Raw genomic sequence first — 24,420 nt, 5'->3', positions numbered from 1 at the left:
TTTGAGTGACACAAGGTCTTAAAAAAAAAAAAAGGCTTAAGGTAGTCCAAACTTTTTATTTTACACAGGCATAGTTGGCATTTACACAGCAAGTTTTCAGGGAGTACAGTGCTGGCAGGTGAAATTTATGTGGTAAATGGTATTTCCACAACTCCTTACCCTGTGTATTACCATGCACGGTAATGCATATGTTTTCACCTCTTCACCCAGCTCCTTTGTTGGGAGACCATTTTAAACATCTGTATGCACACAGACTCAGTCTGATTTCCAAGTCACCACAGCATTCTTCTGATTAGAGGCTTGATACCATTATTAAAACCATTAAGACAATTTTTAAAAATTAAATTCTAGTATAAGAAATTTCAAATGATGTGAAACAAAAATATCTGAATTAAGAAGCAACAAGGCATGACATTATAGGAAACATGAACTCTACATGTCAGTGAGTAGCTGATTAACCACCTTTATGTGGATTGATTCATTTATCCGCATATCCATCCTATAGGACTACCATGTTATCCCCATTATACAGCTGGGGAAAGGGAGGCATGGAGCAATTAAACCAGTTATCAGCAGGTCCAGAATTTGAACACAGATTGGTTCCACTATGCTATTTCACTTATACACCACACAAAAACTTTATTATTTTTAAAAAGATTTTATTTATTTATTTGACAGAGAGAGAGAGAGAGAGAGAGAGAGAGAGAAACAGCCAGTGAGAAAGGGAACACAAGCAGGGGGAGTGGGAGAAGGAGAAGAAGGCTCCTAGCAGAGCAGGGAGCCCGAAGCGGGGCTCAATCTCAGGACCCCGGGGGATCATGATCTGATGGAAAGGCAGACACTTAATGTAAGAGCCACCCAGGCACCCCCACACAAAAACTTTAGAAGTGAAAATTTTAACTGGGCATACTTTCACACATAGATGAGAAACAGGACTGCAGACAAAAATGTAAATAGCTCTTTAGAGTTCAGACCTGTTCATATGGCCAGTTTGAAATTGTGGCCAAGGTTAGATTTCCTTTAGTAACAGATTCTAAAACAGATACAAATTTGGAATCAGGTATTTAAAAAACAGAGAAATGTGTTAGAATTAATTCTTAAAATGTGGTTTACAAAGTCACCATTTTTAGCACTTAGCATAAAAAAACTATACATTGAAAACTTCTCCTCGGATATTAAATACAAATAAAATCTCTATCAGTGACCCAGCAATACAATTGTCCGAGCTCTACTGTATCTACTTTTGGAAATAGCACCTGAATTTTCCTTAAATAACTGCCTGTCCCATCACCCAATATTAAGCCCATAATGAGGGAGCTTCATATAATGAGCCCAACAAGTGACACAGACATGGCCAGAGACCTGGATGGCCTTGGCCACAGTGCTTTCTGAAATGGACTTAAGTCAGGCCAGGGAAGCTCAATTCCTGGCTTGCTTCTGGACTTAAAATGGGCGGGTGTAAGCCAAGAGTTGCTGGGAGTACCTCACAGAGAGAGTTGGCCCAAGAATGAGGCCTTGGATTCAGGCAAATCAGTCAACCCTGGGTCTGTTAACAGTCAATAAATAAAAACTTCCCTATTCCCAGCTCATATTATTGTTATTCTAGTAAGAAAACAATTTAGATACTGAAAATTATACCTTCATATTCTGTGAAAATGTAGAAAAATCTACAAGAAATTAAAAGTTTAACCTTCTCAAGCCTCTTTTTATTTTTATTTTTTTTAAAAGATTTTATTTATTTATTTGACAGAGATAGAGACAGCCAGCGAGAGAGAGGGAACACAAGCAGGGGGAGTGGGAGAGGAAGAAGCAGGCTTCCAGCAGAGGAGCCTGATGTGGGGCTCGATCCCAGAGCGTCGAGATCACGCCCTGAGCCCCCCAGGCGCCCCTCGAGCCTCTTTTTAATCCCAGTAGGATCCAAATGGAATTTTACTGTTTAGCCATGAACTTGCAGACTCCAAGCTGCTAGCAAAAGACAAATCCCAAAAAACCTCCAACTCTCCCCACAAACAAAAACAACCTCCAAAACATAGCAAACAAATAAAAAACAGCTAATGTTTCCTCGTCTCCTTTAGCCGTAGAAAAGTAGATAGTAAAAGTAAAAAGGAAACTATGATGCAAAGACAATACTGAGTTACAACTACAAATATTCACAAATCTGTCTTTCCTTTCCAGTAAGATCTGTGTTAAAAAAGGTCTTATTTTGCATACTGTCATGTACCATGTACAAAGAAATCTTTTAAGATATCTGGATTTTGGGGCATAGGTGGCTTAGCTGGTTAAGGGTCCTACACTTGATTTCTGCTCAGGTCATGATCTCAGCATGGGAGTCTGCCTGAGATTCTCTCTCCCTCGCCTTTTGCCCCTCCCCCCATGGCTCTCTAAAAATAAGTCATTTGTGAGATTTCTTTGTTAGGACAAAGGAACAGTTTCTTCTTCCTTACATAAAAGATAAACTAAAACCCGTAACTCAGATTCCTTAATTAAATTTGTTAATACTCTTTCTGTCATTTAAATCAATAATCAGCATTTATTTAGCTGCTGTTGTCCGATATTATCAATACTAGTTGGAAGAGAAAGAGAAAAACCTTTAACTTTGAAAGCTTATTTATCCAAAAGATACACTGAACATTTTGGCCAGAAACTAAAATATTAGTCACTATATTGATCCAAAAAAATAACTATATATTACAAAAGACAGATCATTTTTAATCCACAAAGTAATCCATACACTTAAGAGGCCAGATATTAAAAGATAAGAGCTACACAGTTTTTGTTTGTTGGGTCTTGTTTTGTCTTTCCATAAAACCTAACTATTGTGGAAATGCCAGGCTTAACACATCGTAAGAGGCTCCAGAAATACCTCGTATAGACAAAAATTTTCACAATAAAGCAAAGGAAACTGTCAGCACTTCATCTTGGACTTCCCAGCCTCCAGAACTTTGAGAAATTAAAGGTTGTTGTTTGTAAGTCACCCAATCCATGGAATTTTATTATGGAAGCCCAACTGGACTAAGACATTCAGCAAATTATCAAGATGACACTGCCAGTAATATCATGGGGGTATGGTATCCCAGACATCACGTAATGGGATGGGCAATTCACCTCTATGGTATTATTCTTTCCTAATTATTCTTATATAAATTATGTATTTATTATATAAATATTATTCTATATCCTATTATTCTTACCCCATTACTCTGGTGTAATCACAAGAAAAGCATTAAACAAATTCAAACTGAAGGAGTGCTCAGCAAATACCTCAAAAGCAGAGTATCTCAAAATTGTCAAGGTCATGAAAAACAAGGAAAGACTGAGATGCTAACATGAACTAGAGGACTAAGTAGACAGAGCAACTAACTACAAAGGGGAACAGAAGAGAAAGGACATTCATGAAAAAATTGGTGAAATCTGAATAATGCCTGGAACACAGACAATAGTCAAAAACATTGCTCCTGTAATGATTCTTGTGATCATAGCAACAAAACAGTTATTTGTCTATATATAGAACTTGGTAGTTTGTAAAACTTGTTTATATTCATTAATCCACCTGATTCTTACTCCCCAGAAAAGTCAAGTCACATACGAAGAAGTGATGTTACGTGCATTTGATAGAGCAGGGAAACATCACTTCTAAGGAACTGTCATCTCCTATGTACACAAAATATGGTTATATCCAAGCGTTTGTTGACAAATTTAAATTTATGAGCTGGCCCTGCCCCTTTGACACGCTAGGAGTCTTAGACTTGGAGATTACAGCGAGGGTGTCAGGGGTACAAACAAGAACGCTGACCTTCTGAGGAGGCATTTTCCCTAGAGGGCAACTTCAGCATCTTGTGAGCTGTCCTTGAAGGTCTTTTATGACAAACGAGGCAACCTACAGTAGTTCTTGGGTTAGTCAACAAAGATCCGCTGGGTTAGCAGACAAGGCCACATGAGAAGGCAGAACAGTGTAACTTCTTTACAGACCTTATTATGGGCTTTAGCTACCTTTACCTGACACGCTAATGAGCAATGACATCATTCTTTCAATAAATTTTAGAGTACTATTACTAGTTTCCTGTGGCTGCTTTAACAAATTACGATTTAGGGGCGCCTGGGTGGCTCAGTCAGTTGAGCCTCTCCCTCTTGACCTCGGCTCAGGTCATGATCTCAGGTCATGAGATTGAGCCTCAAATCAGGCTCCATGCTCAGCAGGGAGTCGGCTTGAGATGCTCTCCCCCTCTCCCGCTTCCCTGCAACAGCACTTTTTCTCTCTCTCTTCCTCTCTCTCAAATAAATAAATAAATCTAAAAAAAAAAAAAATTACTACAGGACGCCTGGGTGGTTCAGTCAGTTAAACGTCTGCCTTCGGCTCAGTCATGATCCCAGGGTCCCTGGGATCGAGTTCCGCATCAGGCTCCCTGCTCAGCATGGGGCCTAATGCTCCCTCTGCCTGCTGCTCCCCCTGCTTGTGCTCTGACAAACAAATAATAAAATCTTTTTAAAAAAATTACTACAAGTTGGTGGCTTAAAACAACAGAAACTTATTCTCTCACAATTCTGGCAGCCAGAAGTCAGAAATCAAGGTAATCAGCCAGGCTGCATACCCTCCAGAGGCTCTTGGGAACATTCTTTGCCTCTTCCAGCTTCTGATGGCGGCAGGTGCTCCTTGGCTTATGTCTGCATCTTTCCAGTCTATGCCTCTGTGGTTGTACTGCCCCCTTTTCTCCTGTATCTGCCTGTTCTCCTTCTGCCTTTTTTTATAATTGCATTAAGGGCCCACCCAGATAATCTCAGGAGCCTTAATTTACATTTCTGGCCAGATACGGTAATAGTCACGGGTTCCAGGGATTGGGACACGGACATATATTTGGAACTGCCATTCAGCCCACTACAAGTACTTACTCTGTCATGCTCTTATTTGCTCATTGGAAAAGAGTACCAAGACTGAAACTAGAAGTGATGGATCTGTTGGTCAGCTTGGTCATAAGCTGTATGACTCTGAAAGTTACCCAGCTTCCTGGGTTTCATCTCCTCATGTGTCAGATGGAGCCATAGGGTGGGAGCCACCCGCCCCGATGCCCCACAGCACCATGATGAGGCTCAAGTGGCACTGGAGGTATAAAATACTTGAAGAGCCCAAGGCGCTCTATTGTGTAAGAGATGAGTGGTGATAATAAATCTGATTATTAATATAGGTGATTGAAAACAGATATATAGTCATACCATAAGGTTAAGGGGAAAAGAAACTAGGTCCAAATTACATGAGGGCATACAAAAAAGAAGCTGAAAGGAAATATTCGTTGTGATTATTTCTGGAGGGTGTAATTATTACAGACTTCCTTGTACCTGTCTGTATATTCCAAATTCTTTAAGATGAGCACACAGTACTTTTGTGATCCTTACCTCGCAGAGTTGCTGAGATTAAATGAGATAACTTTTAACTTATGCCAAGTGTTTCACACAGTACTCCAAGTGAATTCTTTTAAAACTCTCAAAATAAAAGATTAATCTGATATAAAAATAAAATATAAAAATCTGGGTTTTAACAGAACACCTGATTAGCTATTCTGCCATGACCCCAAAAGCATAGGATAGAATCAAAGGTGAGTAATGGTTATTTAGGGTTTTTCTAAATAACAACAAAGAGTTCCATTTCTAATTCAGTATATTCATTTTACTATATAGATACTATGCTTATCAAATTCATAAGCAGCATTTAGAGGTTGAATAAAGAACACTTCAAATGACACAGAATGGACCAAAGAGAGTATTAGAAGGTGCTCCCATCACTGTGAACTAAACTAGAAAATACCCCACTTCCCACTGCAAAGTATCTGGGTATAATGCTCTCTGGTACTAAGAGATCTTGAAATATCACAGAAAATGGCAGAGAATCACTTCCATTCCAAAACTGGGGTTTCTAAAACTTCAGAAGGTGAGTCTAAGGCCCCAACTGTCATTTTTCAAGGACAAGAGTATACTACTGGGAACCATGTTTTCCAATTTAGAATCCATAGGGTTAAGGCCCATATCTACAGCCATAAAAATAGTAACAGAAGTTGAAGATGGTATGCCAGGAAACCAATTTCAGCAAACTTAATAATAAAAAATAAAGAAATTAAGCCATACCAATTCCTGACCATGTCCCCACAATACATTCTCTCAAGCAGTCTCACACAGAAAGTCGATATCCTTTAAGAAAAGGTTATCAATTAAAAAACTCTTTTCAAAAACTATCAGGGTTCCTTCCCTCTAGATTTAGACAATGAACCTTAAAACATTATGTTAACAGAAATAAGCTAATCATGGAAAGACAAATACTGTGCTATTTTATGAGGTACCAAGAACAGTCAAATAGATGGAAACAGGAAGTAGAAAGGTAGTTGCCAGGGGCTGAGGGAAGAGGGAAATGGGGAGATCCAGTCCGAGGAGATGAAGCTAGATGGTGGTGATGGTTATATAATAATGTGAACGTACTTAATGCCACTGAACTGTACACTTAAAAATGTTTTACGTTATGTATGTTACCACCATTTAAAAAAAAAAAAAGAAATGGGGCAAAAAGTACACCCAACTCAACAGAATTACTATAAGACTCAGTGATTCCACTCCTAGACACATACCCAAGAGAATTGAAAACAGTTACCCAAATATTTGTTCATAAATATTTGTATCAGCATTATTTACAACAGCAAGAAGGTGGAAACAACCCAAATGTCTATCAGTAGAGAAATGAAAAATGTGGTATAGCCATACAATGGAGTATTAGTCAGCCATAAAAGGGAATGAAGCACTGATACATGCCACAACAAGGATGAACCGCAAAAACATGGGAAGTGAAAAGCAGACAGACACAAGAGTCACATATTGTGGGAGTCCATTTATATGAAATGTCCAGTAGAGGCAAATCCATGCAGACAGGAAGCATATTGGTTGCCAGGGTCAGGGGGGAAGGAAAATAGGAGAGATACTGCTTCCTGGGCATGGAGTTTCCTTTTGGGGTGATTAAGAGGTTTTGGAAGTAGATAGAGATGGTGGTTGCACATGTTGTGAATACGCTAAATGCCAATGAATTGCAGACTTAAACATGATGGATTTTGTTCTGTGACTTTTACTACAGTTAAAACAAAAACAAGAACAGAAGCATACCCAACTTGCATTCCACATGAAATATAGCAAATGGATTTCCAAATGGAAAAGTTTTCCCTTAGCCCAAAATAACATACAACTATTATCCATAAATGTTGCTTAGATACTGTCTCCTGGGATGACACACTGAATTCCAGTCTCCCGTTTCTCCCAAGATTTCTGACCCTCCTACATCACACTGAAGAAAAGGGGAAACTTCTCACCCGACTCATAAAAAACACTTTCAGATTCGTGATCTCTATTTGTTTGGCCCTTTATGATTTGGCTTTCACATCATAGTGCCTTACCTTCTTTTCTGAGGATGGTCTAACTGCTGGGGCCCTTAAATACAAACCCATTCTTTGGGTAGAGTCCTGGCCTGGTCATTTGTGTGTACAAGTCCATCATCGGCTGCATACTAAAATGCAAGTTAGAACAAACAGGATCAAAAGATGAACAAACTGCCGCTATAGATGATTAGTATTTCAACTGAACAGATCTACCAACAGTATTATACTCTATTTAGACTGTAGGAAACAAGTTAAAACTCTGGTATAAGCCACATACATGACCACGAATCCCACGTCGCCACGCCCTGCTGAACGTGTCTGAATACCACAAAACTTCCTTTTAGGAAAGGAGTTCGATTGAATACAGGGAAAAGAATACTGTAACATGATAGACACCAAATCTTTCAGATCTTTCAGTTTCCACGATATCGCAGGTGCGACTAGACACAAAAGAGTTGAGTAGCAACTATTTACAAGGTATTGTACAATAAGCCCAGCCTCTGCAAACAACTCTGTGAACTTTAAATACTAGATGTTACTTGGATTATCAGCCTAATTCTCTCAGGAGGACAGCAAGTAAAAATACCAGCCATGAGAGGCCCAAAGAGGTACTGATTAAAGTCAGTATTTTGAGAAAAAACGAAAAAGAGCACTACTGAAAATGCAAAGCCATTAACAGTAAAGAAAGGGTAAAGCAAAGAGCAAATAAAGGTAAAAGAATTATGGAAGGACACTGGAGAGTCCAGAATTAAGAGGGCCATCAACTACAATATCGATACCACTGGAATGACACTCTCCTGACCAAATCTTTTCATGGTAGCTTGTCTTCATATAGTCAACTCTCATTCTATAAATCTCAGTTATCAAGGCACTTTAACTTTATAAAATTACAGAATTTTTCTTATATATATTTTTGTAATCTCTACACCCAAGGTGGGGCTCAAACTCACGACCCCAAGATTAAGAATCATATGCTCTTCCAACTGAGCCAGCCAGGCACCCCTACAAAATTACAGATTTGACAGCAGAATCCATTTCCTGCATTTTGGTTTTGGCCATCAGAATTCTTCCCTTTTTGTCAATCCCTGCCCCTTCTGGCTTCACACCCTTCCTCAAGTATGAAGTATAGAAAAATTAAACTGAAGTACAAGGAATTTTGAGCCTTTACGTAGAAGTGACACAAAAGATTTCAGATGCATGCACTGTAACTGCCTTGGAGCTCAAATTACTGAAGACATTGGAATAATTTGATATAATTGACTGGGTAAGTGAGGTTCCTAAGGTTCCTATGTAATTATTTTTCTTTTCTTTTCTTTTTTTTTTTTTTAAGTGTAAGCTTTAGGCCCACCATGGGGCTTGAACTCACCGCTCTGAGATCAAGAGTTGCATGATCTACCAACTAAGCTAGCCAAGCGCCCCAGGTTCCTACAAAATCCTAATTCATTGTTTCAGTTCATAAACTCCAAGCACTTCAACAATGAAGGCCAAATGCCTTGAGATGAAATAATTTTGCATAATCTTCTTCTGATTATACCAGATAACTCTAACCTTCAAAAATTCCCAAGAAACTACTAGAAGATAAACTGATGCAGATTTATTTGATCTCAACTCCAAAGCACGTCAATCTAGAAATAGCTGCTTTTATTTCCAGTAGAATAAATACCCACAAAAGCCAGCCATAGAACTCTTCATAATAAGAGAAATTTTGCTTAATGTCACAACCAATTTATGTATATGACCACTTAATTCTATTCAGTGTGAAGGTGAAAAGTTGATTAGTCAAAACAAAAAAGAAAATTAATTCAGCTGACTCCTAAAACCTGAAACTTTGTCTAACTTCCTGGAATTGGAAAACACTGCAAGAAAATACAAACTCAAACCTTTATCTTGGTTACATGAAGCAATCTCTTCATTAGCCTTCAGTAAAATTCTCTATTCCTTTCATAATCTCATGAATCTCATATGAGGTTTAGGAAGTAACTTTGTTTAGCCCTGCAAGAGCTCCCACCAGGCAGCATAATGGTTTAGGGAAGACGCAAAGGATCTCCAATAGTCCCCCTTATCAGCAGTTTCAGTAACCCTCTGTAGGAAGCAGAGGGTCCTAACATGACATCACAATGCCTAAGTCAATCATCTCACTTTCTCTCACCAAAGAGGCATTTTGTCTTCTCATACCATCTCATCACAGCAAGGGTGAGGACAGCACAGTTAAGATATTTTGGGAGAGAATGACCGCATTCACATCTCTTTCACTACAGTTCTATTTTATTATTGTTGTTCATCTCTCACTGTGCCTAACTTATAAATTAACACAGGTATGCAGGGATAAGGAAAAAAATAGCACATACAGGGCTTGATACTATCTGCAATTTCAGGCATCTACTCGGGGGGGGGGGGGTGTCTTAGAATGTTTCTCCCATAGATAACAGGGGAAAGACCCACTGATTTCTGAAAAACATCTTACCTCTAGTAAGAGTGTGTTAAGCCAGGCAGTAACAAAATGTAACTTTCATCCAACCTTCATTAGATTTTCTTCATTTGCCAGAAAATACCCTATGTTTAAAACCCGTAAGACCATGACAGTAACTTGGTGGGTTTGTGGCAACTTCGCTGAGATCATTTTAGCTGAGCTCCGCAATCCTCCATGATTCATGGATGCCAAGCTTATAAACCCACTCTAATAGCGAACAGCCTCTGCAGGCACAACCCGTACGACGCTGTACTATAAATGTTCAAGGCCTATTTTAGGATTTGACAATTAGGTCTATAAACACTTTTCAACTCTAGAGACTCAAGCAAAGCTCAGCTCCAAGAAAGAAAGATAATTTTTGCTACTGATGCAATAAAAAAGCTTCAGGATATGGATTTCTAGACATCGCAGGAAAGGAATTCGGGTTCTAGGAAATCATGTCATTTGTGAAACAAAAGGTTGTCTGCTCAGATGTGATGGCATTGAGGAGATTTTGCTTCCTGTTAAAGAGCTCTTATCAAGAAACATCTCATTTTTTAGCTTGAGTCAGAAAACAACTGATGGACATCAGCAGGGTAGAAAAATCTGGTAGGACTGAATATTCGTTTTTCAAGAATTACAGCATATCATTTCATAAGAGGCTATCTTACAGTTCATTTTAAGAAGTTAGCATCTAAAAATTCATTGAGACTCCTTTGTTTTTGTTCCCCCCCCTAGGTTAGGCAGAGGCCTCTAATCACTTTTTAAATACGCAGGAAACTCCTTCTTAGCCAACCCTATTCCAGATGAAAAGACCCACACTGCTATGTGCTCTAAAGAGCTTTCCCAAAGTAGCCCAATTTTCAAAAAGAGCACCAACAGATTACGTTGAGACAATCAAACAGCACGGAAAAGCCCTCATCTTGTCAAAGGGGTGAGTCTGAAGTTAGCACTCACACGACTAGTCCCTCTGACTTTGCCTCTGTAAGCCAATCTATCAGCACATGTACACACGAGGTTCAGAGAATCTGTGTCTTTCCTGGCTGCATTCTTCAGGCAAATCAACTTAAGTAATAAGGGCACTGTGTATTTTTCTTCTTCAAGCTACTGACCTGGTAACCTTGGAAGAAGTTAAGAATTTCCTTAACTCCAGTATTGTAGGCCAGGCCCTGCATTCTGACCACCGTGCCAGGCTGTGGAGGGACACCGCTAAGATTAGCAGCTGTAGGGAAGTAGCCAAGACTATTGGGCGAACCTGGGGGGCTAAAGGGAGAGAAAGCACAGTGAACCAATAGGAATAGACAATGTCCAATATTTACTCTAAAAACATTAGTTACTTAAGGAAACAGACTTTCTCAAGATGATCTTTCTTAGAATTCTCAGTTCTCTCTCCCAAGACGGGTAAGAACACCATAGCTGATCTGTCACACATCTCCACAAACGTCAAAAGTTGAAAAGTAGAACAGTTAATATAGAGTTAAGTGCAAGGCTTCCCCAGAGATCCAGTTCTGAGATCCTTAAAGGGACAGGAAGGAGAGAATTAAACCTTCACAGTCACTCAACCACAAAGCACCACTTCCAAAGCCCAGCTCATTAATGATTAACTGTCTAGTTACCAGAATAGTAAGGGAGGAAAAGGCATGAATTCAAAGGACTTCTAGGAACCATAGCCACAGTGACCAAAAGTATCCAAAGTTATTGCTCCAAGGAATAGACTATTCTACCCATATATACAAGCAATTGTACAGCACAAAACACAAAGTACTATAGCACTCATGAGTTAGTTCTTCCAACCTGACTGGGGAAAAAAGGTAGTGATGTGGGTAAATTGGAAGGGACACGTAGCAAATTAAATCCACTACCATTAACACAAGGGGAAAATTGTGATGCTTATGTCCTCTTGTGTATCTGCAGCAATTACCTCCAAGAAGAACAAGTCAAGTGAATACATCATCATTCTTCATGTGGCAACTCCAGTGATTACCATGTTATGAAATTAGTTTCACTCTGTCCCCCACCCAATCTCTTTTCCATCACAATTAGTGGCCAAATACCCATAATTGAAAATATATAGGGGAAATTTTTTTTAAGGACCGTATTAGCTTAAAGAACAATAAAGACCCACAGCTATACATTATTAAATCTTATAAATCTAGGTAATTATCCAATTTCAAAGACCAGGAAACACATAACGGAAGGGGCTAAAAATCTTTGAGATTGTTTATCCTACGTAATCCTAACTGATGGGTTAATAGGAATGGTGGCAGAGGGGCGCCTGGGTGGCACAGCGGTTGAGCGTCTGCCTTCGGCTCAGGGCGTGATCCCGGCGTTATGGGATCGAGCCCCACATCAGGCTCTTCCGCTATAAGTCTGCTTCTTCCTCTCCCACTCCTCCTGCTTGTGTTCCCTCTCTCGCTGGCTGTCTCTGTCGAATAAATAAATAAATCTTAAAAAAAAAAAAAAAAGGAATGGTGGCAGATGTGCATATAGTTGCAGATACCTTTTTCTTGATTTTTTTTTTTTTAAGCACAGTAACTTTGAGCAAGTCACTTAATTTCTCTGAACTTCAATTTCATCATTTGCAAAATGGGGATAACAGCACCTTCTTAGTGTCACAGATTGTTCTTCAGATTCAATGATATACCAAATTATTCCATAAATCCATAAATGAAGTAATTTATGTTACCTCATTCCTATTATTTCCATAACCATCGTTCTATTTCATCATTTTTTAAAGATCAGAACCTGAAAATATTACTTGACATCAAGCTGCCCTTAACCTTTTAAGTCTGCGAAGCAGTGATCTTCAACTTGTTTGCATATTAGAGTCACTTGTGAGATATTTACAACTCTGTATGAGGGCGCCACCCAGGCGCCCCGAGAATTTTCTAACAACCTAAATGCTGAAGTCTTTCAGATTATTGAAATAAGAAATAGTCAATCTATGTGCAACTAGGAGAGCAGAGACAGATGGAATGCTGAACTTTACACCTGAGTAGAAATTTAGCCATCACTCGGACACACCACCTCATTTTTACAGAGGTAGAAACAGAAACTAGGAGTTAAATAACTTCCCAAAGGTCACACAACCAGTTAGCTTTGCACCAAACCAGAAGAACCACCCACATTTTTCAACCACCATTCACTCATTCAAAGACCATATTTTGCTTATGTCAAATGTCTGATAGATACTAAGTCTATTTCTCAAGAACCACAAGCCTTCTCTGTGTATTTAATTGAGTTATTAAGTTTTCCACTCTATGATACTCAGATTGTTTCCACAGCATACAACTTACTTCCATGACTCTGTCCTGGCACATTCTAGTCCCTTGGCTAAAGATCTCCTATAAATTAAATCTAGGTGTCTAGTGCATTCAAAATATAAATAAGACAAAATAGAAAAATAAAAGTTATCCAACTGGAAATGTAAGGTTTTAAGTGACAATTATGCTCAGCATTTATAAGGTAGCACCTATTCTCATGAAGCCTAAACTTGGAATCATATCCTTGTTTTTTTGCACTAGGATTCCTGCTATCCACAAGGCATCTTACGGAAAATTAAAACAATTGTCTATCTACTTGACAGGATAGGAGAATAAGAATTTTTTTTAAAGATTTTATTTATTTATTTGAGAGAGAGACAGCCAGCGAGAGAGGGAACACAAGCAGGGGGAGTGGGAGAGGAAGAAGCAGGCTTCCAGTGGAGGACACTGATGTGGGGCTCGATCCTAGAACGCTGGGATCACGCCCTGAGCCGAAGGCAGACGCTTAATGACTGAGCCACCCAGGCGCCCCAATAATTTTCTAACAACCTAAATGAAGTCTTTCAGATTATTGAAATTAGAATCAACAAAAATAATTTATAAAATAAAAATGACAAGATGTAGACAAGGAAAACCCCTATTTATAGAAAATAAAGAATTTACTTAAAAAAAAAGCTAAAATCAAAAAACCAGTTGAGTAAGGTGTAAGATACAAGATCAATACATAAAGTAAATCAATTTCATTTCCATACACTACAGTGAAAACACAAATGACATTAATTAAGAAAGCAATTTCATTCACAATAGCATCAAAAAAAAAACATTTAGGAAAAATATTAACATAAAAACAGCTAGACTTGCACACTGAAAACTAAAAGACATTGCTTAAAAATAAAAGATAATCTAAATATAAGAAAAGACAGGCCATGTTCATAAATAGAAGACTTAATATTGTTAAAATGACAATACTGTCTAAATTCACCTAAAGATTCAATTCAATAGCTATCAAAATTCCAACTGTTTTTTTACAGGAATCAAAAAAACTGAACCTAGGGGCGCCTGGGTGGCACAGCGGCCTTCGGCTCAGGGCGTGATCCTGGCGTTATGGGATCGAGCCCCACATCAGGCTCCTCCGCTGGGAGCCTGCTTCTTCCTCTCCCACTCCATCTGCCTGTGTTCCCTCTCTCACTGGCTGTCTCTATCTCTGTCAAATAAATAAATAAAATCTAAAAAAAAAAACAAAAAAAACCTAAACCTAAAACATTCAAGGAAATGCAAAGGACTCAGAAGAGCCACACTCTCTTGAGAAAGAACAAAGCAGGAGCTACATTTGCTAAATTCAGAACTTACTATAAAACTACAGTAATCAAGATGATGTGGTACTTCCATAAGGGTAGGCAATGATCAATGGAATAGAATTGAGTAGCCAGAAATAAACCCTTACATTTATGGTTCATTTGAGTTTTGGCAAGAGTTCTAAGACAATTCGATGAGGAAAGAATACAAAAGCAAACCTTGGAGATATTGCGGGTCTTTTTACAGACCACTGCAATAGAGTGAGTATCACAATACAGCCCGTCAAGTGAGGATTCTGGTTTCCCAGCGCACATACACGTTTTGTCTAGACTATACTATAATCTCTTAAGTGTGCAACAGCTTTAGGCTGAAAAACAGCGTATATACCTGAAGAATACTTTACTGCTAAAAAATGCTTAGTACCACTTGAACTTTCAGCTAGTTAAAATTACTGATCACGGAACAAAATAATAAAAAACTATGAAATATTTCAAAAATTGCCAAAAATGTGATAGAGAAATGAAGTGAGCAAATGCTGTGAAAAAGATGGTGCAGGATTGGCCATAAGTCTGCAATTTGTAAAACAAAAACAAACAAAAACCCAGTATCTACAAAGTGCAGTAAAGCAAAGAACAATAAAACAAGGCATGCTTGCTGGCTTCCCAAAAACTAGCGCTGGAATAATGTAATACCAACAGGCGAAAGAACGAATTTAGACTTCTATCTCACACTATATAAAAAAATTAATCCAGTTGAATAAGATACCTAAATATATGAGCTAAAATTACAAAACTCTTACAAGAATATCTAGTAAATCTCCACAACCTTAGGTTTTATATTACAACAGAACTCTAAGTGAGAAAATGAGACACAAACTATCAAAATTTGAAACCATCAAAATTTGAAACTTTCGTGCTTTGAAGAACACCATCAAGAAAATGAAGAAACTTTGAAACTATCATCAAAATTTGAAACTTTCGTGCTTTGAAGAACACCATCAAGAAAATGAAGATAACTCACAGAATGGGATCATCTCCTAAGGTCTCTCATCTAGAATATATAAAGAAATCTGACAACTGAAAAGTAAGAAAACTAATCCAGGGGCACCAGGGTGGCTCAGTCGGTTACGTGTCTGCCTTGGGCTCGGGTCAGGGTCCCAGGGTCCTGGGACGGAGCCTGATCAAAGTCAATGCGTTACCAACTGAGCCACCCAGGTGCCCCTAGAAATTATTCTGAAGGTCATCTTCTTGCTCAATTCAAAGTACAAAATAACAGTAAAACTGAGACTCTTAGATGTTTAGAGGAAAAACTTTTTTTTTTAAGATTTTATTTGAGAGAGAGCACGGGCACGAGAAAGCACCAGTGGGGGCGGGGGGGCCAGAGGGAGAAGGAGACGCAGACTCCGTGTTCCCCCAGGGAGCCCAACCCGGGGGCTGCATCCCAGGAGCTAGGATAATGACCTAAAGACAGATGCTTAACTGACTGAGCCACCCAGGCGCCCCTAGAAGAAAAAACATTTTTTTTTTTAAAGACTTTATTTATTTGACAGAGAGAGAGACAGCCAGCGAGAGAGGGAACACAGGCGGATGGAGTGGGAGAGGAAGAAGCAGGCTCCCAGGGGAGGAGCCCGATGTGGGGCTCGATCCCAGAACGCCGGGATCACGCTCTGAGCCGAAGGCAGACACCTAACGACTGAGCCACCAAGGCACCCCAGAAAAACATTTTTTAAAAGTAATATTTGAGGGGTGCCTGGCTGGCTCTGTCAGTAAAGCATGTGACTCTTGATCTTAGGGTCATAAGTTGGAGCCCCACATGGGCCACTGATTTTACTTAAAAAAAAATTTTTTTTTAAATAAAAAATATAGATAAAGCAGGAAAGTGCACTCTGATTGTGGGTATCTTGTGCTCTTCAGCAAAGAAACAGAAGACAATTTCCAAAGAGGCATATTCACAAAAGTTATTATTAAGATTTTATTTTTAAGTAATCACTGCACCCAACGTGAGGCTCGAACCTACAACCCAAGATCAAGAGTCACATGCTCCACCGACTGAGCCAGCCAGGTGCCCCCAAAAGTTATTATTTTTTAAGGTATTTTTGGGTTACTGTTTTTTAAATGCACTTTTGTCTAGTTGTTGAATGGGAACAGAGTACAACTTATTGGGAGGTACAAATTTAGTAGTGTAACTCCACTACACTCTTCCCCCCGCAAATGAGAATTCCTCTCTAGAAGCAAGCTTGTTCCAGCTGGGTTATTACTGGCTATCTTTCTAGTTCATTAGTTATTTTGAACTTAAATGGAAAATGCTTCCTATTAAAGGCATTTTGCTTTTGCTGGGAAAAACAAAAAGGTAGTTTATTTATTAAAAGATTTTACTTATTTCTTTGTCAGACACAGAGAGAGCGTAAGCATGGGGAGCTGCAGGTTAAGGGAGAAGCAGCCTTTTTGCTGAGCAGGGAGCCCGATGTGGGACTCGATCCCCGGACCCTGGGATCATAACCCGAGCTGAAGGCAGACGCTTAACCGACTGAACCACCTGGGCATCCCCCCCCACCTTGCTTTTTTAAGATTTTATTTATTAAAAAGGTAGTTTGAAAGACCTATTAACTTGGGGCACCCGGCTGGCTCAGTTGGTGAGGCATGTGACTCGATCTCGGGGTTGTGAGTTTGAGCCCCATGGTCGGTGTAGAGATTAGTTAAAAATAAAAATCTTTAATATAAATAAGTAAAAGACCTCACGAGGAAATCAAAATCAGAAGTCATTAATCTAAAGTGTTGAATAAAATTCATAGACAAATGTCAATTCTTCCTTTAGGCCTCCTTTCGTGTCATCTCTTAAAGATATATACCAAGGAAATGTTTAAGGCAATAAAGGTAAAAGAGGGTTATTTTGTCAACACTGACACATGTGTTTTACTAAGTTCGCCTGCTCTGAAGTCATTAGTGCTTTGAGAATAAGGTGCTTAAAGATACACTTGACACACAAACAGTAGCAGGTGAACGAAATGACCTCTAGGTTTTGTACTTTAAAATGTTCTGGGCGGGGAGCGGTGCTTGGCTGGCTCAGTGGGTAGAGTGTGCAGCCTACTTAAAGAAAAAATATTTTTTAAAAATTCTGGGGATAAGAGTATAGTGGGGTAAACTGAAATAGATGAAACAAGACTGGCAAAATATTGCTATCGTCACAAGTAGGGAGAAGATAACCTCTTGACTTTGAAAATTCTTAGAGTTTCTTAAAGTTACACCTGAAAATAACATGATGCAAATATTTTAAGAAAAAATTCTTAGAAAAACAAAATTGTATCAGGTGTTTTGAGTCGTTATTTTTCCTTGATGTTCACTGCACTATAATTTTCTGCCATGCTAAAAAGAATGTTAAGCATATTTGCATTTTAAATCCCTGGACTGCTCATTACATGAATAAAGTCTTCAGACTAGCAGGGGAATACTTCTTCCATGGAAGCTATACTGAATTCTCACTGACAAAGTCAACTGCCCACAGCAGTTCTTGTTTATGTGATTTAGAACTATCATCCAAACTGAAAAACCTTAGTTATAATCATTCCCACCAACAAAAATTATCTGGCACTTCTCCATTATTACAACACTGGTTGATACTGTATTACTACAATATTCTGGAATCACTTCATTGTATGCTGAATTCCAGTTTGCATGGGTAGTACTAAATATTTAAATTTTTTTAAAAAATTATTTTCAGGGGCGCCTGGGTGGCACAGTGGTTAAGCGTCTGCCTTCAGCTCAGGGCGTGATCCCGGTGTTATGGGATTGAGCCCCACATCAGGCTCCTCCGCTATGAGCCTGCTTCTTCCTCTCCCACTCCCCCTGCTTGTGTTCCCTCTCCCGCTGGCTGTCTCTCTCTGTCAAATAAATAAATAAAATCTTTAAAAAAATTATTTTCATAACCAAGAAAAATATAACCCCATACTAAAGACAGATTTTATCCTTTTCCCTAGTCCTATTAGAAAACATTCACCAAATAAATCAGAAAGTAAACTGGCTGCCAAATGTTACTATTGGGAGAAACTTGGTAAAATGTGTAGATCTCTCCCCACTATTTGTTACAATTGCATCTGAATGAAATTACACTTATCTCGAAAGGTAGGCATTGAAAATACTACAAAACATAGGCATCTTTCAGAGGGTTGGTATTTTTTTGGTTCAAATGCAAAGAATTTCGGAACAGAATACAGTAATGCTACACAACAAACTGAACAGTGCAGAGTGCCTCAGTATTACTTAATAAACATATTCATTGTTTAGGGAGAAATAAGATGATTGAATAATAAACAGTTATCCCAAGAAAGAACAAATCTTTCATATGGGGCACCCAAATGAAGCACGCTCAAAAATAAAATATCCCTTGCCCTCTTTCTTGGTTCAGGTGATGTTACTTATTTAGTGTCCTACAAAAGGTAAGGTGATGCATATAAAGACATTTATGTTAATCTGGCTTTCCTTAAATGAGATGGCATAGAATTGAAGAATCAGCATGTTTCTCACCTGCGCTAGAGCTTTGATGCAAAGGAGAATATGCTTTCTTAAGAAAAATGAAAGGTGAGAATAAAAGGTAGGACTCTCCTTTTGGAGAGAAACGGTGTGATGTAATGGAGTTTTGAGTGATAAGCAGGATGGGCAAAAACGCATTGGCCCTTCTAATTCCTTTGTATCCTTGGCTAAGCTCTAGGATACTGAGTAACTGAAGCTGTCTTCCAAAAGGGAGGGAAATGTCCACAAGCAGAAAATAAACCACATATCCTTTTTACACTTACTCTTCAAGATGTTATTGTCACAGCCACACATTTAGACTGCTAAAACCTTCTTAAATAAAAATGGTTGATGTTTTCTCCTTAAATGTTCTTCAAGTAACCCAAATCCTCATGATCAAAGATGCTGTGTCTCAGAGCCATAGCCACTGGAGAGTTTATCTTCAAATTTTTAAATAGATCAAATTAGAGGTAAAATAAGGACAAATGCCCTCTACCTGAAGAAGACCTCTGACGTCACTGACTTAGCACAGGGTCACAGTCGCATTCTGTCAGCCACTCTACACTAGAAGGAGTCTATGTTTTATCAATCCTCATGTTCCCAACATATCTCACAGAGGTACTAAATAATAGTTTGCTTAGTTAAATGGAAAGTTAAAAACAGTTAAAACTGGGGCGCCTGGCTGGCTCAGTCAGCAGAGCATGTGACTCTGATCTAAGGGTTGTGGGTTTGAACCCCATGTTGGGGATAGAGATTACTTTAAAAAATAAAAAAATAAAATCTTAAAAAAAAAAAAAGTTAAAGCCAATCACTTCTTTTCGAGGGACACGCTTAAAAAAAAAAAAGAAAACTGCAAAACAGTTTTGCTTGGGTAACTCAGTCAGTTAAGTGGCAGCCTTCAGCTCAGCTCATAATCTTGGGGTCCTGGGATGGAGCCCTGTATTGTAGGGCTCTACACTCAGCAGGGAGTCTATGTCTCCCTTTCCCTCTGCCCTCCCCCCACTCGTGCTCTCTCAAAATCTTTTCTAAAAAACCTCCAAAATACATTAGCATCTTAACCTCTTAAAGTAATGAACACATTGAATTAATCTCAAGTTGAACTGACATATTTCATAAAAAGGAGGGAATTATAAAAACTTTAATTTAAAAAGAAACAAAAACTCCAAGAGTGTCTGATTAATATCCTTTCTTAGCTCCACAGACACTCTCTTAAGCCTTCCCCATTTATGAGGGAATATGGTCAAAATATACTTGAAAACTTACACAGCAATTTTTCAATATCCTCAAATGCCTTTTAGTCATGTCAGATTAGAAATTAGTGGTATTCTGCCAAAACTGTAAATTATTTTATAGTTTGGAATTTGTTCTTTAAATTATTCTAGATTTTGCAGTATAAATAAGAGGACATTTCCATGTTTAAACACTTTGTGCGGGTAGTTTCACTACAATTAGGGAAATGTCAATTAATGGACTATGTTAGGGGATTTGAAAGTATTAATTTTAATTAATTAATTAATTTTTAAAAAGATTTTATTTATTTATTTGACAGAGAGAGAGAGACAGCCAGTGAGAGAGGGAACACAAGCAGGGGGAGTGGGAGAGGAAGAAGCAAGCTCCCTGCCAGCGGAGCAGGGAGCCCGATGCGGGGCTCGATCCCAGGACCCCGGGATCACGCCCTGAGCCGAAGGCAGATGCCCAACAACTGAGCCACCCAGGAGTCCCTAATTTTAATTTAATAAACATGACTTTCAATTAAAAATTTCATTCCTGGGGCACCTGGGTGGCTCAGGTGGATAAGCATCCAACTTTTTTTTTTTAAAGATTTTATTTGACAGAGAGAGACAGCAAGAGAGGGAGCACAAGCAAGGGGAGTGTGAGAGGGAGAAGCAGGCTCCCAACGGAGCAGGGAGCTCAATGCGGGGCTCGATCCCAGAACCCTGAGATCATGACCTGAGCTGAGGGCAGACGCTTAACGGCTAAGCCACCCAGGCACCCCAGCATCCAACTCTTGACTTTGACTCAGGTCATGATCTCAGGGTCGTGAAAACGAGAGCCACACACTGGACACCATAGTCAGAGGGGACTCTGCTTCCCCCTTTCCCTGTCCCTCCCCCGACTTGCATGCTCTAAAAAGATTTTTTTTAAAAATTCAATTTCTACGAAATTGTCCTACAGAAATGTAAGTATTTAAAGATCAATATGAGCTTTGTTTAACAGAGAAACATTTTTTTAAATTAGAGATCTAAAAATATGGAACTGTTAAATTCTGATGTATTTTTACCCTTGTGACATCATATGAAGTTACAAGAATGAGGTAAATATATACATATTCCTTAGGGAAGATGTCAACGACCTAGTGGCAAGTTTTAAAAAAAAAAGGGGGGGGGGACAAGTGAGGAGTACATGTTAAGTATGCCACATTATTTAGAAGTACACACGTATGTCTTTATTACCACCCAATAATAGTGACTGCTTCTAGACTTAGAGGTGTATAAAATGGGAGTCTACTTTTACTCACAATACCTCCATATTCTTATATGTAACAATGAGGGTCTTACAAACTTTGTAACTCCTAGAAAAAAAATTAACCTATAGTCAGGGGCCCAAAACGACAGATGCTATTAAGCCATAAATGTCAGTTTCTCTTGACTTTGGGCCTTCCATTCAAGACTCGAATTCCCATCTTACCATGTTAGCCAGCTATTTCTAAGGGATTCCTTCTTTTCATGGGGTCCAGATTACAAGTCAATGATGGAACTGGATACTCTGCAAATGTATTCTAGAGTGGAAAAACAGCACCAGGCACCCAGAGGAACAATGCATTTCACTCCTGACATCCTGATAGTGTAAGAAAGGTAGACAAAGATCTTTCTTATAACCAGAGCCCACGACTAGCAAGTGATTGTCACAGGGTCCAGAGTAGGTGACAGACTGGGACTGGGCCAGACGCCTGACACAGCACTCAACCATGAACAATCACTCATGCGTCTGACCCTTTTCAAACCTTCAATATAGGCCAACTGGCAATTATTATGGCTTCGTCCCTATTCTTCCCCAGTAGAATAAAGAATATGTGCAATAGCATTTATGAATGTTTTAAAAATACCTAACAAAAATAACAAATGTAATTAACAGAGGCCACATGCTTCACTGCTGAGATTCTACAGTTTCTGCTCCCTTCTAGAAAACTAGATGGAGAGAGAAAAAAACTACCATGCGATAGAGCAACTATGGGGATGGATAGGTTACTTCCGGATCACTTATCAAAAAACCTCACTTACATATTGATGGGTGTACTCAAAACACGTAGTCAAAATACCTGGGGAAGGAAAAATGAGGCCTAGTGTAATTTTTAAAATTCTGAGCAATATTGCTTGTGCCAAAGTAAAATTGCATTTTAATGAAAATGTATCTTAATAAAGTTTTAATTTAATTTTAATAAAATAAAATTTTATTTTAATAATGAACCGGTTACTGGCCAAACCAATCTTTTTGAAAAGAAAATTTTGAGAATGAGGTCATTATACATCCTAGTGAGAATCACAAGCCATCAGACTCAGAATGGACTTTCAAAAACTTGGTAATCCCGTCATTTTCTAAGAACCAGGAAGGTTAAGTGACTTGCCCCAGTTACACTAAGAGCTGAGACTAAATCTCAGGTCTCCCAGCTTTCAGACCAACAGCTTTCTCTCCATTATACATACTGTTGCCTTCCAGAAACTGAGCACAACTAAAAAGAATGAATCAGATTAAAAATATGTTGATTCTAAGAAAGTGCTGAATAATCTCATCTCGGACGTGTTAGTGCTGATTTAGAGGGGGGAAAGAATAGAAGTCCTATAAAATTTGAAACAGCTTTTATTTATTATGGGTCGACATGTGAATGGATGCTACTTAAAAATATAATGGCTCTTATGGATTTTCCTCTTTCGTAATCTGTTCACAGAATATTGCCATGCTGTTGCAATGCTTGCAGTGCTACTTACTTACGGCCCTAAGACAGGAGAAGGAAAAAAGGAAAGTTGTATACATAGGTAACCTAAAAGATCCTGCTGTCAATATATGGTTAAAAAATGAGCTTATTTTGGTCTTGAAACAGCCTTCTTGGCCAGAGAGATAGGACAGAAGCTGTTGCCTGTCATCCTGTTCGTCAGTGGCAGACAATATTCTTTTGTGAACTCAGGCACTGCCTATCAAAGGAGTCCTTTGTTTCTGTCCCTCATTTCCCCTTCCACCCGAGCCTTACCTGGGATAGTACGCAGTGTAGTTCATGAAGAGCTGAGCGCCCGCTGGGTAGTACGCGGTGGAGGGCTGCAGTGCCCGTGGGTTCAAAAGCACAGAGGGCTGATAAATGGCAGCTTCAGTAGGAATAACTGCTGTAGGAGCTGGAAATGTGTAGGAGGGAGGGGACAGGCCTAAATAAGCAGAGAGAGAGACTTTGAGACATTTCTCACAACGGACACTTGTGCTACCTCTAAAGTCATAACGTCACCGTTCCACACAGACATACATTTTGTTTCACACATACATACATTTTAAAGAGACCAGTTCTTTATCTTCCCAAGTGACTTTTTTAAATTGTATATAATTAGTATTTTCTGAAATTTTTGTTGACAATGTGAAATTTCTCAAATGTGTCATCTTCTAAAAGTTTGAAAATTTTTTTTTAATGTTAGGTAATTTTTTGGCTAATCTTCAACTCAATCACTGAATCCTCATCTTCCATAGAAAATTTGATTAAAAAGTCCAAGCAACTTCCTTTTGATTATATAGATAACACCTAAAAATCATCTCAAAGCCTAAAGACCTAGAAATTGGCAAAAACCAATTATCAAGTAGATTTTTAAGTCTGTTCAACTATTTCATGACACGTGTATTTTTTTCTACCCCTGAGTGCCAGTTACACCATAAACTACCCCTTTGAGGAAAGAAACACAGGACATTTAGTATTATTTCACACTAAAAGCTGGGTTGTTGTTGCTTTTTTGAGAGCTGTGCTTCTCTTTCATCTTGTTATCCACTCCGTAGTACGGTGGAAGATGAAGATGGTTAGGATAAAAATGATTTCATGAGCTCTGTGCATTGTGCCAAAGCACAGATGGTGGCAGAGTGAACTGACCTAAGAGTAGATTAACTCTGCATTACTTCCACCTAAATGAACACCAAATGATGGGCTTTGAAACTCATCTACATCTTTGGACCTGTTTTAAAAAAACAAATGACAACCACCACCACCACCACCACCAACAACAACCCCCATTACCCAGCCTGATAAATAACTCAAGAAAAACAGGCTTAAGTATTCCTGAGAGTTGACTGATAAAAAAGCTGACTCAGGTTAAATAGAAAACAGAAAGGATGAAATTCTATGATCTTCTAGTTATTCAGTCCAGGCCCCATAACTCTTTTAAGTCACACCTGTTACTGCTCTGTAGCTGTAACATGTGGGGTGAACACAACAATCCAGGCCATCTGCATTCAACAAGAGAGATCACGGAATGGTG

The 24,420-nt window shown here is 38.8% G+C and overlaps 1 protein-coding gene across 1 annotated transcript in view; it reads right to left on the bottom strand.

The window, feature by feature from the left end:
- ESRP1 (epithelial splicing regulatory protein 1) overlaps positions 1–24,420 on the bottom strand; it is a 56,416-nt gene that overhangs the window by 1,595 nt on the left and 30,401 nt on the right. Inside the window, exons 13-15 of the mRNA XM_008689152.1 lie at positions 23,163–23,331; positions 10,965–11,115; positions 7,422–7,531 (exon numbers count right to left, since the gene is read on the bottom strand). Coding sequence (XP_008687374.1) covers positions 7,457–7,531; positions 10,965–11,115; positions 23,163–23,331 — 395 coding nt within the window. The 3' untranslated portion in view covers positions 7,422–7,456. The remainder of the gene's footprint in view (positions 1–7,421; positions 7,532–10,964; positions 11,116–23,162; positions 23,332–24,420) is intronic.

Source organism: Ursus maritimus, unplaced genomic scaffold (genome assembly GCF_017311325.1).
Source record: "Ursus maritimus isolate PB19 unplaced genomic scaffold, ASM1731132v1 scaffold_9, whole genome shotgun sequence".
NCBI lineage: Eukaryota > Metazoa > Chordata > Mammalia > Carnivora > Ursidae > Ursus > Ursus maritimus.
Note: the sequence above shows the minus strand (reverse complement) of the source record. Positions and strands in the feature narration are given on the sequence as shown.